We start from the raw sequence: 15,093 nt of genomic DNA on the forward strand, positions 1-15,093 counted from the left end.
TAAGAGTCAAAATGATAGGGGGCAGCTACCCCCCCCCCACACACACACACACGTCATATTGTCCCGAAATGCATCCAACAGAAATTTTGAGATAGCCATTTTATTCAAAATAGACTAAATATAATATAACAAGGCTTTTGGGGTTGAAACTAACCCTCATAGCCTGGGGGCGAGGGTAGTAAGTTATGACCCGGGGACATTTAAGTTTTTATGGAAGGAATGGTTGTATAAACGTTAGAGGAGGCTCATTTGGTTGAAATTCGAAGTTCTAGTTCCAATTTGAGCGTCAAAAGTGATGGAGCGCAGCTAGCCATCATAGTGTCGTCAGCAACTCCTTTCCCCTCATCTAGAACATCTTTTAGTCCAGTGGCTTATTTTTGCAAATTGGATCAGCTGCACTCTTTCAGACTGAAGTCAGAGGATAATTTACACCTTTTTCAGTACAACCTAGGCTTTCAACATCGTTCCTACTATATTTGATTGGATTAATTAATTAATTAATTAATTTTATAACTCATCAAAAGACAATGACGATGGAGTATAAGAAAAAGAAAGAAAAAAAATGAAAAAAAAACACATAAAAACAGGAGCAAATACCTATAGACTAAAACTCAAACAAACTAAACATGTTGGTAAAATAAGCCACTCCAGGAGTGGTAAGCCTCTTTCAATGAATCATACAAATAAATTCAATATAAAAATGATAACAACACAGCAGAAAAGAATAAGCATACTAGTATTAAAACAAAAAATCCTTCCAGGGGTGGTTCAACGGCAAGCTGCATCTCTCCCTCAGTTTACCCTTCCTAGTCCAAAGAAGATCCCAAATTAGAAGCTTTAAGTATTTGAAATAAGCCCTTCTGATTTCTATTTTATCTGATTGGTTGAAAATGTCCCAGAGAAGAGCCAGGTATAGGACATGATGGAGAGAAACAGCATTATATACTTCAAACAAAAGGTGGCGTTTGTCAAGATTAAGCTGTAATCCAACTGAACCAGCATACGCATTACGGATCTTACGTTAGGTTCGGGCAATAAGTAATTTCTTGGTTGATTTTAGCTATGTACCAATATGTAAACCAAGGTACACAAATTTCTGCAGTTCAACATCAGAATCTCCCCGATTTACACTATCGGGGCTTTTATAACGATTAAAATTAAATAATAGCACTTGCCGCATTTAAGGAAAGACCAATCTCATTCCAAGATTCACAAAGAGTTCTGATGGAAGAAGCGAAGGTCCAATCTTTAAACGTACTCGGATGTGTCTACGCATACAATAAAGAGGCCGAACTACATTAACAGATACCCTCCCTCCCCCTAATTAGAAATCTGAAAGTATTACTTATGACATATGCGCCAATAGCCAAAGGGTTGCCTGGCCTTTCAGCATCCTTTAACACATTACATAAACTCCTTAAAGCGTAGTAGCAACCGAGAAGCGGTTGAAACCCAAACTTAGAGCACTCAAGAATATTCGGAAACACACTCGAAACTGTAATGGGACTATATGACGAGCATTGATAAAGCAGTTTCATTTTTTCAAAACCGGAGTTACAACACCAACACATAAGGAGTCAGGCACAACTCCTACTGTGAAAATCATCTGAAACAGTAAAGCCACATGGTCAACAAGGTAATCGCTAGCAAACTCTAAATGACAGACACAAATCCCATCGGACCCACAAGAAAACTTCTTTTTAAGCTTCAGTATAACCTCTTTAATCAAATTACCTCCAACGATTTCTGAAGCCCGATCGCCTTCTCATTCCTTAAGCCTGATCGCCATAATTAGTGGGTAAATAAACATTCACAATAACGAAAACATTGCAACTAACGGCGAGAAAACGACTCAGAACATAAATATTCAAATTAATACTTGCTCAGGACAGCCAGCCCTCCGCTAGGTTTTTTGAAGAGGAGCAGGGTATATCAAAGTAGAATTAGCACGAGATAACTGTAGTATGTTTTTTCGATCCGGTAGTAAAAAGTGTTCCTGTATGCAATCTATATCATATTTTTCAAGCAAGGAAAGCTTATTCAGGACACCACCATTTATGTTACAAGATAACACCGACACGGAACTGTGATTAGTTGCCATTTCTATGAATTTGCTTGGATTCTATTAGCTTTCGGTTTTTGGGACAGCTGAAAGAGTAACCGCTGTGTTTTCTAGATTGACAATTTTTGACAGCTGATTGACAGCTGTGTTCTCTAGATTGACAACACAAGGCAATTAGCGCAAGAGGATTTTTTGCTTTGTCCGTAACCACTTCGCGCACAGTGCCCACAGAGCCTATCTGAGGAGCTTTACAATCTTTTGCCATATGACCATCATCTTTGTGGCAATTATAGCCTCTGCGGGGTAGATACAGATATTTTTCAACATGGAGAATCTTGTATCCAAGTTTAGGGGGATTTTTCAAAAAATTCTCCAAATCATTCTGAGAAGCGAATGGTAAAGGTAAAGGTAAAGGATACGGCATTAGACTTTACAGTCCGTACCGGCGGTGCTGATCTCCGTTTCTTGGCCCTTCAGAGAAGCGAATGACAATTTAAAAAATAATGGAAGCCCACAACGTTCGGCCTTAGTGCAACTATAGTACTGTACTGCAACTGTAGTAGGCAACTGTGTTTTCTAGATCGATATGATACACAAGACAATTAGTACAAGAGGATTTGTCCGTAACCAGTTTGCGCACAGTGCCCACATATCTGGGGAGCTTTACAATCTTTTGCCATATGACCATCATTTTTGTGGCAATTATAGCATCTGCGGGGTAGATACAGATATTTTTTGCTTTGCCCATAACCAGTTTGTGCACAGTGCCCACATATCTGGGGAGCTTTACAATCTTTTGCCATATGACCATCATTTTTGTGGCAATTATAGCATCTGCGGGGTAGATACAGATATTTTTTGCTTTGCCCATAACCAGTTTGTGCACAGTGCCCACATATCTGGGGAGCTTTACAATCTTTTGCCATATGACCATCATTTTTGTGGCAATTATAGCATCTGCGGGGTAGATACAGATATTTTTTGCTTTGCCCGTAACCAGTTTGTGCACAGTGCCCACATATCTGGGGAGCTTTACAATCTTTTGCCATATGACCATCATTTTTGTGGCAATTATAGCATCTGCGGGGTAGATACAGATATTTTTTGCTTTGCCCGTAACCAGTTTGTGCACAGTGCCCACATATCTGGGGAGCTTTACAATCTTTTGCCATATGACCATCATTTTTGTGGCAATTATAGCATCTGCGGGGTAGATACAGATATTTTTCAACATGGAGAATCTTGTATCCAAGTTTAGGGCGATTTTTAAAAAATAGATATTTTTCAACATGGAGAATCTTGTATCCGAGTTTAGGGCGATTTTTAAACAATTCTCTATATCATTCTGAGAAGCGAATGACAACTTAAAAAATAACGAAAGCCCACAACGTTCGGCCTTGATGCAGCTAGGACTCAAGGCTTGTAATCCATCACGAAACTTGAGTTTAAAATGCCAATAAACTGTTTAGCTTTGACTACACTATCGTCCGATTTTCAAACCAATCTGCAATTCTCTCAGCCGTTCTAATATCGTCTACAAGAACTTTAAACTCTGATTTGCGGGGACGAACTTCAATTTTATTTGTTGATGTATCCGTATTACATACTGAATCAATAGCTAATCTACGAGCTTCAGGAGTCAGCAAGGATTTAGGGGGATTTTTCACCAGTACAGCATATAGTAGAGGGGTTGCGTCAGTATTTCTATTGAAATCAGGGATAGCCTTACACAATGAGCCCTGTTGGAATTCGGTTAGAATTTCTTCCATCTTGAGGACAATTTACATCTTTTTCAGTACAATCTAAGTTTTCAACATCGTGGAATGAAAACTTAACAAATGAAAACTTTTTTTCAACAAAAATATTATTTAAAAAAAAAATACAACCTAATATAATATTGTTTTTGAACTTAGAAGATTTTTTTAAAACCTAAACCTTAAGTTGAATTTTCAGAGTCAGGTTTTGTATACTTTAGGTATACATTTCTCTGGAACCATTCGAGATATCTCAACAATTTTTTTTTAGTTTGTTTATAGTTAACATTTTAAGAACAGGATCCGGAAGTTCTTTTTGTTTTTATTTATCCATTACTTTTTTGTGAGAGAAACTTGATTTTTTACCAAGGATGAATAATTTTTAACAAAATTTCAAAATTCATAATAACAAAAAAAAATGTAAATCTCCTATGTTTGAAATATAGGCTAGAGTATGTTCTTAAAAAAATGTTCACTGAACTATCTTTGGTGGTCCAGAGAAAAGTGTATCAAAAGTGCACAAAACATGAACTTCAAAAAATTCAAATTAAAGTATTGATTTTTCAAAAAATAAATAATGGTCAGGATTTCATAAATGGGTTCTCGAATGAAATAGGACAAAGAATAAACAGTACAATAAAACACTATTAAAAACTAAATATCTTAATATCTTAATTTTACATTTGTATTGTCCCAACCCTCTTAAAAGGTTAGAACGTAATTTCAGGGGTAGAGCCTCCCTCTCCCTCACAGGAATGTTTTTGAGCCCCTCTGAACTACAACTATAACTTCATTCTTATTGGTAAGGGAAACACAGCATTTTTTTTTACCAAACAGTTTTATGGGGAGGAGAGGTTGTCATAAACGTGCACCAATGGGGCAGAATGTATTTATGTAGTGATATAACAAGATTTTGGAGTTTTTAATGTTCTTTACTATTACTTTGTTACTTTACTTTGCTTTACTATTACTATTACTATTACTATTATTACTATTACTTTGTTATTACTTTCTTGATGTTTCTTTACTTTAAATATGAACCATTTTAAGAATTCTATCCTTAGATAAATAATATACAAAAATTATTCTTAAACAAATCGATAAAAAAGAGGTCATTTATCCATGATATAAGTCTTTTAACCTTTCAACTATACTTATTAATTTACAACTTCGCAAGTCATCAAGGACTTCCTTGGGTAAAAAAAAACTCAATAAAGTAAAAACAAAAGACACAAAAGCAATTATAACTCGTATTTGCAGGCGGTCATTTGTTCTCCATAAAAAATATAGTAATTATATTTTACAAGTAAAGACAAACAAAACGTTGTGGCAAGTAATTAACAAGACTAACATTTTATGTTCGCCCATTAAAACCTTCTATGGATGGGAAGCTATTTTAGATGAGGAAACAGGAAAAATTATTTTTCATGGTTATGAATCTAAAAGTTTGAAAGGCAATTTATTTTCTTGATTGTTGGCCTTTTCCACGAATTTTGGAAATAGAAATTTTCATACAGCGGAAATGACTGTTCAACTAAATTTCAATATGGTAAAGAGGGATGTGACCTTTTTATTTTAAAGAAAATATGAGAAGTCAATCATCCCCAAATGTAAGCCTGTGCAATTCAAAACGGAAGCAGGAAAACAAATTTGCATATATATATATATATATATATATATATATATATATATATATATATATATATATATATATATATATATATATATATATATATATATATATATATATATAATATATATATATAATATATATATATATATATATATATATATATATATATATATATATATATATATATATATATATATATATATATATATATATATATATATATATATATATATATATATATATATATATATATATATATATATATATATATATATATATATATATATATGTATATGGTTTTCTTTTTTAAGGGATTTGAATTCAGTAATTCACAACCCTTAAAAAAGAAAACCAAAAGTTTGAAGCTTAGAAGAAATCGTTGTTAGAACTCGGATCTGGTTCAATAATCAAGTATCTTCGTAAAGATGTAGTATAAAAAGACATTAAATTGCATAAAGAGCGAAAAACTGGTAATTGCAAAACTATGTGTATATATTTTAAAAACGGATTACAACAGTTCAAAAACCTTAAAAAAGAAAACAAAAAGTTTGAAGCTAAGTGGAAATCGTTATTAGAACTCGGATCTGATTCAATAATAAAATATCTTCAAAAAGAATTAGTACGAAAAGACATTAAATTGCATAAAGAGCGAAAAACTGGTAATTGCAAAACTATGTGTATATATTTTAAAAACGGATTACAACAGTTCGAAAACCTTAAAAAAGAAAACAAAAAGTTTGAAGCTAAGTGGAAATCGTTATTAGAACTCGGATCTGATTCAATAATAAAATATCTTCAAAAAGAATTAGTACGAAAAGACATTCAATTGTGTAAAGAGCGAAAAACTGGTAATTGCAAAAATATGTGTATATATTTTAACAAGGGATTACAAGAATTAACAAGAGCTAAGAGCTCATATGGCACTTGTTACGAGGTCAGAAGAGCCAAGAGCTAAGAGCTCATATTGCATGAGCTCTAGCAAAATTATAGGAATCAATAGATTGATTTAAAAGGAAAATCAGAGGCTTAATGCCGGTCGGGATTTAAAATAAGAGCTCTAAGACAAGAAGTCCTTCTAAATATCAAATTCATTAAGATCCGATTACCCACTCGTAAGTTAAAAATACCCCATTTTTTATAATTTTTCCGCTCCTTTCAGCCCCCCAGATGGTCGAATCGAGGAAAACGACTTTATCAAGTCAATTTGCGCAGGTCCCTGACACGCCTCATTTTTTTCAATTTTTCCCCTCCCTCCAGCCCCCCAGATGGTCGAATCGGTGAAACAACTGTTGGTTATCAATTCAATTTGTGCAGTTCCCTGATACGCCTACCAATTTTCATCGTCCTAGCACGTCCAGAAGCACCGAACTCGCCAAAGCACTGGCAATCCCCCCAACTCCCCCAAAGAAAGTGGACCGGGTTCCAATTATGTCAATCACGTATCTAGAACTTGTATTTGTTCTTCCCATCAAGTTGGATCCCGATCTCTCCGTTCTAAGCGTTTTTCAAGATTTCTGTTTCCCTCCTCAAACCCCACATGTCCCCAGATCCGATTCGAACTGATAATGGAGCATCTGAGACATAAGTTCTTTCTATATATCAAGTTTCGTTAAGATCCGATCATCCATTCGTAAGATAAAGATACCTTAATTTTCACGTTTTCCAAGATTTCAAGTTTCCAACTCCAACTCCCCCCAATGTCACCAGATCTAGTCGGGATTTAAAATCAAAGCTATGAAGCAAAAGATCCTTCTAAATATCAAATTTCATTAAGATCTGATCACCCGTTCGTAAGTTACAAATATTTCATTTTTTCTCATTTCTCCGAATTATCCCCCCACCCAACTCCCCCAAAGAGAGCGGATCCGGTCCAGTTATGTCAGTCACATATCTTGGACTTGTGTTTATTCTTCCAACCAAGTTTCATCCTGATCTCTCCACTCTAAGCGTTTTCCAAGATTTCTGCCCCCCCCCCCCCCCCAAATCCCCCCAATGATACTGGATCCGGTCAGAATTTAAAATAAAGATCTGAGTTACGAGATTCTTCTAAATATGAAATTTTATTAAGATCCGATCACTCCCTCGTAAGTTAAAAATACCTCATTTTTCCTAATTTTTCAGAATTAACCCTCCCCCAACTCCCCCAAAGAGAGCGGATAATATTCCTGTTACGTCAATCACGTATCTAGGACTTGTGCTTATTTTCCCCACCTAGTTTCATCCTGATCCCTCCACTCTAAGCGTTTTTCGAGATTTTAGGTTTCCCCATCCAACTCCCCCCAATGTCAAACGGGATTTAAAATAAAAGCTCAGAGACACGATATCCTTCTAAATATCAAATTTAACTGAGATCCGACCACCTGTTCGTAATTTAAAAATACTTCATTTTTTCTCATTTTTCCGAATTAACCGTCCACCCACTCCCCCCCACCCATATGGTCAAATCGGGGAAACGACTATTTATAATTTAATCTGGTCTGGTCTCTGATACGCCTGCCAAATTTCATCGTCCTAGCTTATCTGGAAGTGCCTAAACTGGCAAAACCGGGACAGACAGACAGACCGACAGAATTTGTGATTGCTATATGTCACTTGGTAAATACCAAGTGCCATAAAAAATCTTAACAAAGAAAATCGAAAGTTAGAAGCTTAGAAGAAATCGTTGTTAGAACTCGGATCTGATCCAATAATCAAGCATTTCCGAAAAGAGTTAGTATGAAAAGACATTAAATTGCGTTAGAAAAGCATCATTACCAAATTTTATTTGTTATAGGTATAAGAGATGTCTACTTAAGACATGAAAAAAAAAAGTTGAAAAAAGTTTTAAGTTCAGTTCTGAATCGCAAAAGTCATTTTGTAAACTGCAAAAACATTTAAGGCGCCAGAGCAATAATTTTAATGTTTTAATTCAAACTAGAAAAGTTTGTTTTTTGTTAGATATATCAACTCACTAAGTGATTAAGCTTACAGGTTTGAACGCAACCAGTTATATATTGTCAGTAGGAGGGTCCAAAAAACAAAAATCTGCAATTATTACAAATTATGATTCTCTATTTTGACAAGAGATTAAAACAATTAATAAACCTGAAAAAAAAAGAAACCAAAAGTTCGAAGCTTAGTATATATCATTGGTAGAAATCGGACTAGCTTCAATAATCAAATATCTTTGAAAAGACTTTAATATGAAACGACATTAAATTGTATAAAGAGAAAAAACTGGTAATTGCAAAAATACCTGTATATATTTTAACGAGGGATTACATCAATTCAAAAACCTTAGAAAAGTCAACCAGCTTTGAACTTGAGTTTTAAAAGAAAATAGATACAATTATAAGGTGTTCCCTAGTATTCTCACTTGCTCATCCCAAAATGGTCTAGAGATGATAATATATATGATATAGGCGATTAAAAATATGGTTGTACCTTTGAATATGGACAGATTCACTTTACACTAAAATTTAGCAACTTAGCAATGATTACAATTAACAAATTAGCAACGATTTTAAAGTGGATATTTCAGAATTAGGAGTCATTTAATTTCAATAATGTTTTATTTCAACAGCACCGTTAAACATAAAGTAGTAATGATGAATAAACGAAACCAATATCACCATGAGTTTTAGTACACAGGTGTCACTGGTGATCTAGCAACCCGAAATCGCAGAAAAACTAATATTTTCAAGAAACACAAAGAAAGACATTTCTTTCTGATTGAAAGCAGCACGCCAATAAGATAGTGCAGATGAAATGGTAGCCTGTAATTGATAGGCACAATGCATTACAATTAACAATTACAATTAACAAATTAGCAGCGATTTTAAAGTGGACACACTGGACATTTCAGAGCTAGGAGTCATCCTGTGGTGGCGCAGTGGGTTTGACCTTAGCTTGGTAATACGGGACCCAGAGATCGAATCATGCTGCAGCAATGCACTGCAGGGCCGACGCAGGGACCTTAGTAGTCAAGGAGCGTCGTTAATCTGATATAATACAGAATAAGGAGTCATTTCATTTCAATAATGCTTTATTTCATGAGCACCGTTAAACATAAAGTAGTAATGATGAATAAACGAAACCGACATCACCATGAGTTTTAGTACATAGGTGTCATTGGTGAGCTACTAACCCCAAATTGTAGAAAAATTAACATTTTTCAAGAAACACAAAGAAAGACTTCGCTTTCTGATTGAAAGCAGCACGCCAAAAAGATAGTACAGATGAAATGGTAGCCTGCCATTTATAGGGACATTGCATTATGATAGATTCGAGTCGAACCAATGTTTCGTATTATATAGTAATAACTAGTAGTTAAAACATACTAGTATTACTAACAACTCACTGCAGCATCAAGCCACCTGAGACCAAAGCAACTAGACACCCTCTTCTTCCCCCTAATCTATCCAAAGCCCCCCTCCTTACAGTCTCCCAAGAAGTTCCAATTTCCATCGTAGTAATACCACTGCTATCTCAGTATATATATTACACAGCTTAGATACCAATATACAGTTATGAAAACTCCTATATTGCCCCTGAGAAGCTTTTGGTACACAGCTCTGAACTTAGCACCTCCTCCAAGCCCGCGCTCCGACGCGTAGATCGTACTACAACACCATAGGCGGGAACGCAATTTTGTTTTGTTGCATACACAGCTTAGATACCAATACAAGTTTCCTGTTACCAATTAGATACCAATACCAGTTTTCTGTCTTCAGCCGCTAGCATCGCTACCACGCACCGTGTCCCAAAAATAAATCGAGTTTTCATAACTGTATCTAAGCTGTGATATATTACCACTGCTATCAATAAGTCACCACAGCCCAAAACCGCTTGACAAAATACTACTTCAAAATTTATCAATTTCTTGCCAATGTTCCTCGGTTCCTCGAGAGAGAACCTTGTTACGAAATGGAACCTCGGCCCCCTAAGTATCCAGACGAACTTTATCACCTGCCCTGTCACAAAGTTTATCCACTCGCAATATACAGGCCCTTTCGGAATGTCACTTGTATTTGCCCTACGTTAGAAACTACTCATGTACGTTCTTTTAGGTCCTATTCCCTTACCTAGTTCAGACCTGGGGGTTGACATCTGTGCCAAATCATGCCAAGAGTCAGTAGCCGAATCATATCTCCACAAAAGACTACTAGCACTGCCATCTGGAAATTCTCCTCCACAAAGGTATAAATGGTTGCTACCCGATAAAACAAGTCCATGTTTACTAATAGCATAGGGTAGACAGGCAAGACACGACCAACTTTTGGTTACTGGGTTATAACAGTCAACGGTTCGTAGGACCACTTTATCATCCTCGCCTCCTGCAGCAACAATCACCTGAAAATAGAACACTTAAATTCTCCCTGAACTCAAGAGATTTATTATTTTTTCAAAGAAAATAGACCAAATAAACAAAGAATGAAAAATGGAATATAAGAAGAATCGCTTAAAACTCTAAAGTACAAGGCCTATCATTAAACAAAGAAACATTAGCAAGACAGTCTCTCTTCCGCCCGAATTTTTGGGCGTGAAATAGGCCTTTGGACATATCAGTTCCTCTACCAGTAAACAAATCTACTTGACATAAGATATACTAAGAAAAAGAAAATGGAGAACAGATTATAAAAAGAACATTTAAGATTAGATAGAAATACAATATCTAAACGAAGCCATTTTCTTTCATTCATTGTATTTAGAATAATATACTATTACGTTTGGATAAGTCCACTTTTGAAATAGACTAAACGGGATTTTTTTTAACATAATCTAATTTTCTTTTTAGTCCTCATAGTCTTTGCTAAAAAAATTGGATGCAACTTAATCATTCATTAAGGTGCATCCCATATCCCTTGGCTTGTCCTCAAGGCCTATCTTCTAGCTTGGTGTTACTAAGCAGAACTTGCGTTTGTTTAAAATATATATAAATAAATAACTAAATTCAAAATTACTAGAAAAAACTGATTAATCGGACTATACTCAGGATTAGCAAAAGATTGAACATGTCCTTTTCTTTATTCAACAAATTCTACTTCAATAAGAACCAAAACTCAATTTATTGGAGCACTTTTAGAATTTACTTAATGTCAGTCAATCAGAGAGTTCTGATTGACTAAGCTGAGTAGAAAAAAAAACTACCTTGAACTCAATGTTTATATCTTAACTACAATGAAATAATCAATCATATAAATATTACTGTGAATGTTTCTGACGTTAGCTAGAATCTTGACACAAAGGTGCGTTAGGTGGGTGCAGTGCCTAGATTTAACAATGATCTGCGGGGCCAGAGTACTGGTAAAAATCGCCAAGCACGAGTATCTTTTGTTATATTTTTTTTCTTGTGTCATAAACAATTTATCGAAAATAACGTAACGAAGTAGTACGATAAAATGTGATTTATAAAATATATACAAGATGTTCTCATATCTTGGCCCTAATTCATTATACAGCCTAATTACGGTAGTCAATCTTGAATTAATTACAGAAGTGCACCGTATATTACTGTTGTATATGGTCGTATGTCATATGGTTGTACAAATCACGAAAACTTTCCAAGTTCAATTCTAAGTCAAGGTCCAAACAACATCTAAATAAGTCTTCATAATTCAGTCACGGCATTGTGTCTAGGCTCTACAGGAATCCAAAGAGTTCTTTATGCTGTTGTGGTTGTTTAATTCGTGTTTTCATAGAAGTGAGCATCTGATCTAGTGTAATAATAATTTATTCCTCATGCCTCTCAATACAAAAGTTCCACATAACTGACAACTTATTAAAAGAAAAATATTATGGCAGGGTGAAGGGCGGATCGACTGCGGCACGATTGCCATTTAAAGTCGCCTTACGTTCAAAGTCTCGAGATATGGTATGTTTATGTTTAGGCTATTGGAGAAGGCTTCCAGTGATTTCATCTTTTCGACTGGGAATGGCAGTTAGTTCCAGATCCTGATGACCCGGGGTATGGACGAATGATGGTATGAATTAGATCTTACAATCTTCATCTTCACAGGCTCCAATCGCAGACTGTGCGACCTTGTGTTGCTTTGGGGAGTTATTTGAACAAGCACAAGACTTTCACACTTTCTATGCGGCATCCCCATCGTGTCTATGACAGTGATTTTACGTGACGTAGGGAAGAAAAGCTTACAAAAATCTTCCATTTTATATTTGAAGCAGCAAACATCACATAAATTCACTGCAGAGCTCCAAGAAAGGCATTGGTTCTGATCTGTCTTTGGCCACATCTCCTAACAAAAGATTGAGATTGTTGTAGCCGCATGTTGAGAGTGAAAAATACGCAGCTACTCAAGCGGAGGATATGGGCTTAAACTCCTTAGTACATTGTCATAACCCTGTCCTCAACAGTTTATCATATCTAGGCCGTTTCCTGATTTCCAACAGCAATAAATCTGAAAATCGTTTGCCAGTAGTGCAATAATCAGAATTGTGAAAAATGCTCAACTACTTTTACGTCAGGCTATGACGCATGTACAAAACGCAGTATCAGAGATATCTGATCTTTGTAGCTTACATCAGGCGTACAGCCAAGTATAATTAAAAAGTACTAGGTGAGTTTCAGATTATCAATGATGATCTTCTTTGGCTCAGACGCCATCAACTCGATGAGTTCGTACTGAATCTGGTGCCCAAGATAATGATCGCGTGTTTGTTCGTATTTAATGCGGCGACCGTGCTCAATACTGAATATAATAAAATTTAGTCAGCATTCCAATCAAGCCCACAAATTTCTTATAGTCCGGGTCATATAGCTGTTCTATCTTCTCATGAACAGCGCTATTATGCTCTGCAAAATACTATACAGTAGCCAGAGATTCTTGTCAGGACTCCATGCCAATGAGGTTTATCCTTCTAGGTCTTTTCTAGAATCATGTTGTCTATCCTTTCGATTCTTGACATCCAATTACAAGCTTCAAGTCATTTTCGCACGCTCCTAATGTATTCAGAAAAAAATGCATGTGCTTTCAGTTTTCACCAAGATGCCTCCAATTGTTAAAGCCGTCTTTTGCTTATTGTCCACCAGAAGATTTCCAGTACAGATTGCAACAGAAACAAAATGTTGCGTCTGTTAATCCCGCATAACTCAACTAACACCTGTCTATACGCTCTCCGTTTTACATCTTCCAAGTGTAATACATGCTCGAAACAATGTCTCTTTTCTTTGTTTATTAGATATTCAAGGTTTTTAGGAAGCTTGATAAGGCCTTCTTCAACCAACAAGTCAAATAAGGCATAGGTTAAATGTTCCCAATTACCCGGTAAATGTTTTATCCGATATTCCTATTTAGAAATGGCTTCACTAAAGTCTCTTTCAGTGTAGCTGACTTCATAGTGTGGTGAAAAATTCACTACCATAACTATCACTTTTGCCAACAATGCAATAGTAGCGCCCAGAACACCACTCACAAGGGAATCAAATTCTTGTCGATCTGCTTGTTCTGGAAACTCTTGTTGATCTGGAAGTACTTATCCAATGCTCATTTTGACTTATATAAAATTCTTCTATTAGCTTCCACTTTTGAGCTTTTTCTTCACAGGACTCATATTCGCAAAATTTATCTCAAGACCTTCTACTCATGTTGATCAGGGTTGGGGAGAAACCACTTTCATCATCAAAAAACTTTCACGATTGCACCACTACCTGGATACCTTTCACGAGGTCTACGTCAAGGAACAGACTGGGTTCTGGGTTCCTAACCTTAGAAACCAGTCAAACCACTTACAGACCAGTCATTTGACACATACATAGAAATGCAAGAAATAACATCATGGCGATAAAAGCGAAATCTTCGTGAGAGCGTCAAAGAACTGCTGGTTATGGAGTTTGACCTCAAGAAGTACTTGTCCCTTCCGTTGCCGCAAAAATTAGAATCGTTTTTCAATTCACGCTGAATATTAGAATTATAGCGAACGGCGAAATCTTTTGCCCGAAACACGGGGCCTGGGGTGGTTGCCCCCCCTTGCCAACCCCCCAAGGTCACTTCTGTCTTGACGTTAGCCATACCTTGCTATTAATTAAATCTTAATATGAATGACTGAGCAGAATTGGCATCTATTAAACATAAATGCACAGAAAATAACTTAAGTCCGATTTACAGGAGAAAATTCATTAGGTAAACTATACCAGAACTAACAAACGAATGAAGATAGCCTTCTTCTGATTCTAACAAAAGTTATTATAAAAATAAAAGTTGATAGCGACATAAGAAAAGCTGCTTCAGTATTTGGAGTGCAAAATACTCTATTTTCAACAATTTTAACTAACTTCGTTTTTTACTCATATTTTCGAATTTTTGGGCTTTAGTAGATGGGCGCCTGAAAGGAATAAGCTAGACATTAGCAAGATTAATATCTAACATTGAACAAGGCTGACGTTTAGAAGCCTAACATTAACAAATCATTTGGAATCGCATATTTATGGGCTTTCAGCTAATACAAATTTTTAAAAAATGTCAAATGTCCAAAATCAATTCTCAAGATTTTACTAAAAAACTTAGAGATAAGTTTTTCATTTAACAAATTCTTAACAAAGAAAAAGCCAGGGATCAAAAGTTGTTTTAAAACAGTATAGGACGCGAGACGCAATGTGGAATGGGAGAAGAGGTTCATCCTGATACATCACAACACAATTATTATTT

The 15,093-nt window shown here is 35.6% G+C and overlaps 1 protein-coding gene across 2 annotated transcripts in view; it reads right to left on the reverse strand.

Moving 5' to 3' along the window:
- LOC136033292 (kelch-like protein diablo) overlaps positions 1 to 15,093 on the reverse strand; it is a 112,008-nt gene that overhangs the window by 60,501 nt on the left and 36,414 nt on the right. For both annotated transcript variants that reach the window (XM_065714056.1, XM_065714057.1), the window contains exon 8: positions 10,513 to 10,780. In XM_065714056.1, the coding sequence (XP_065570128.1) occupies positions 10,513 to 10,780 (268 nt within the window). The remainder of the gene's footprint in view (positions 1 to 10,512; positions 10,781 to 15,093) is intronic.

The sequence above is a fragment of the Artemia franciscana genome, chromosome 11 (assembly GCF_032884065.1).
Source record: "Artemia franciscana chromosome 11, ASM3288406v1, whole genome shotgun sequence".
NCBI classification, from domain to species: domain Eukaryota; kingdom Metazoa; phylum Arthropoda; class Branchiopoda; order Anostraca; family Artemiidae; genus Artemia; species Artemia franciscana.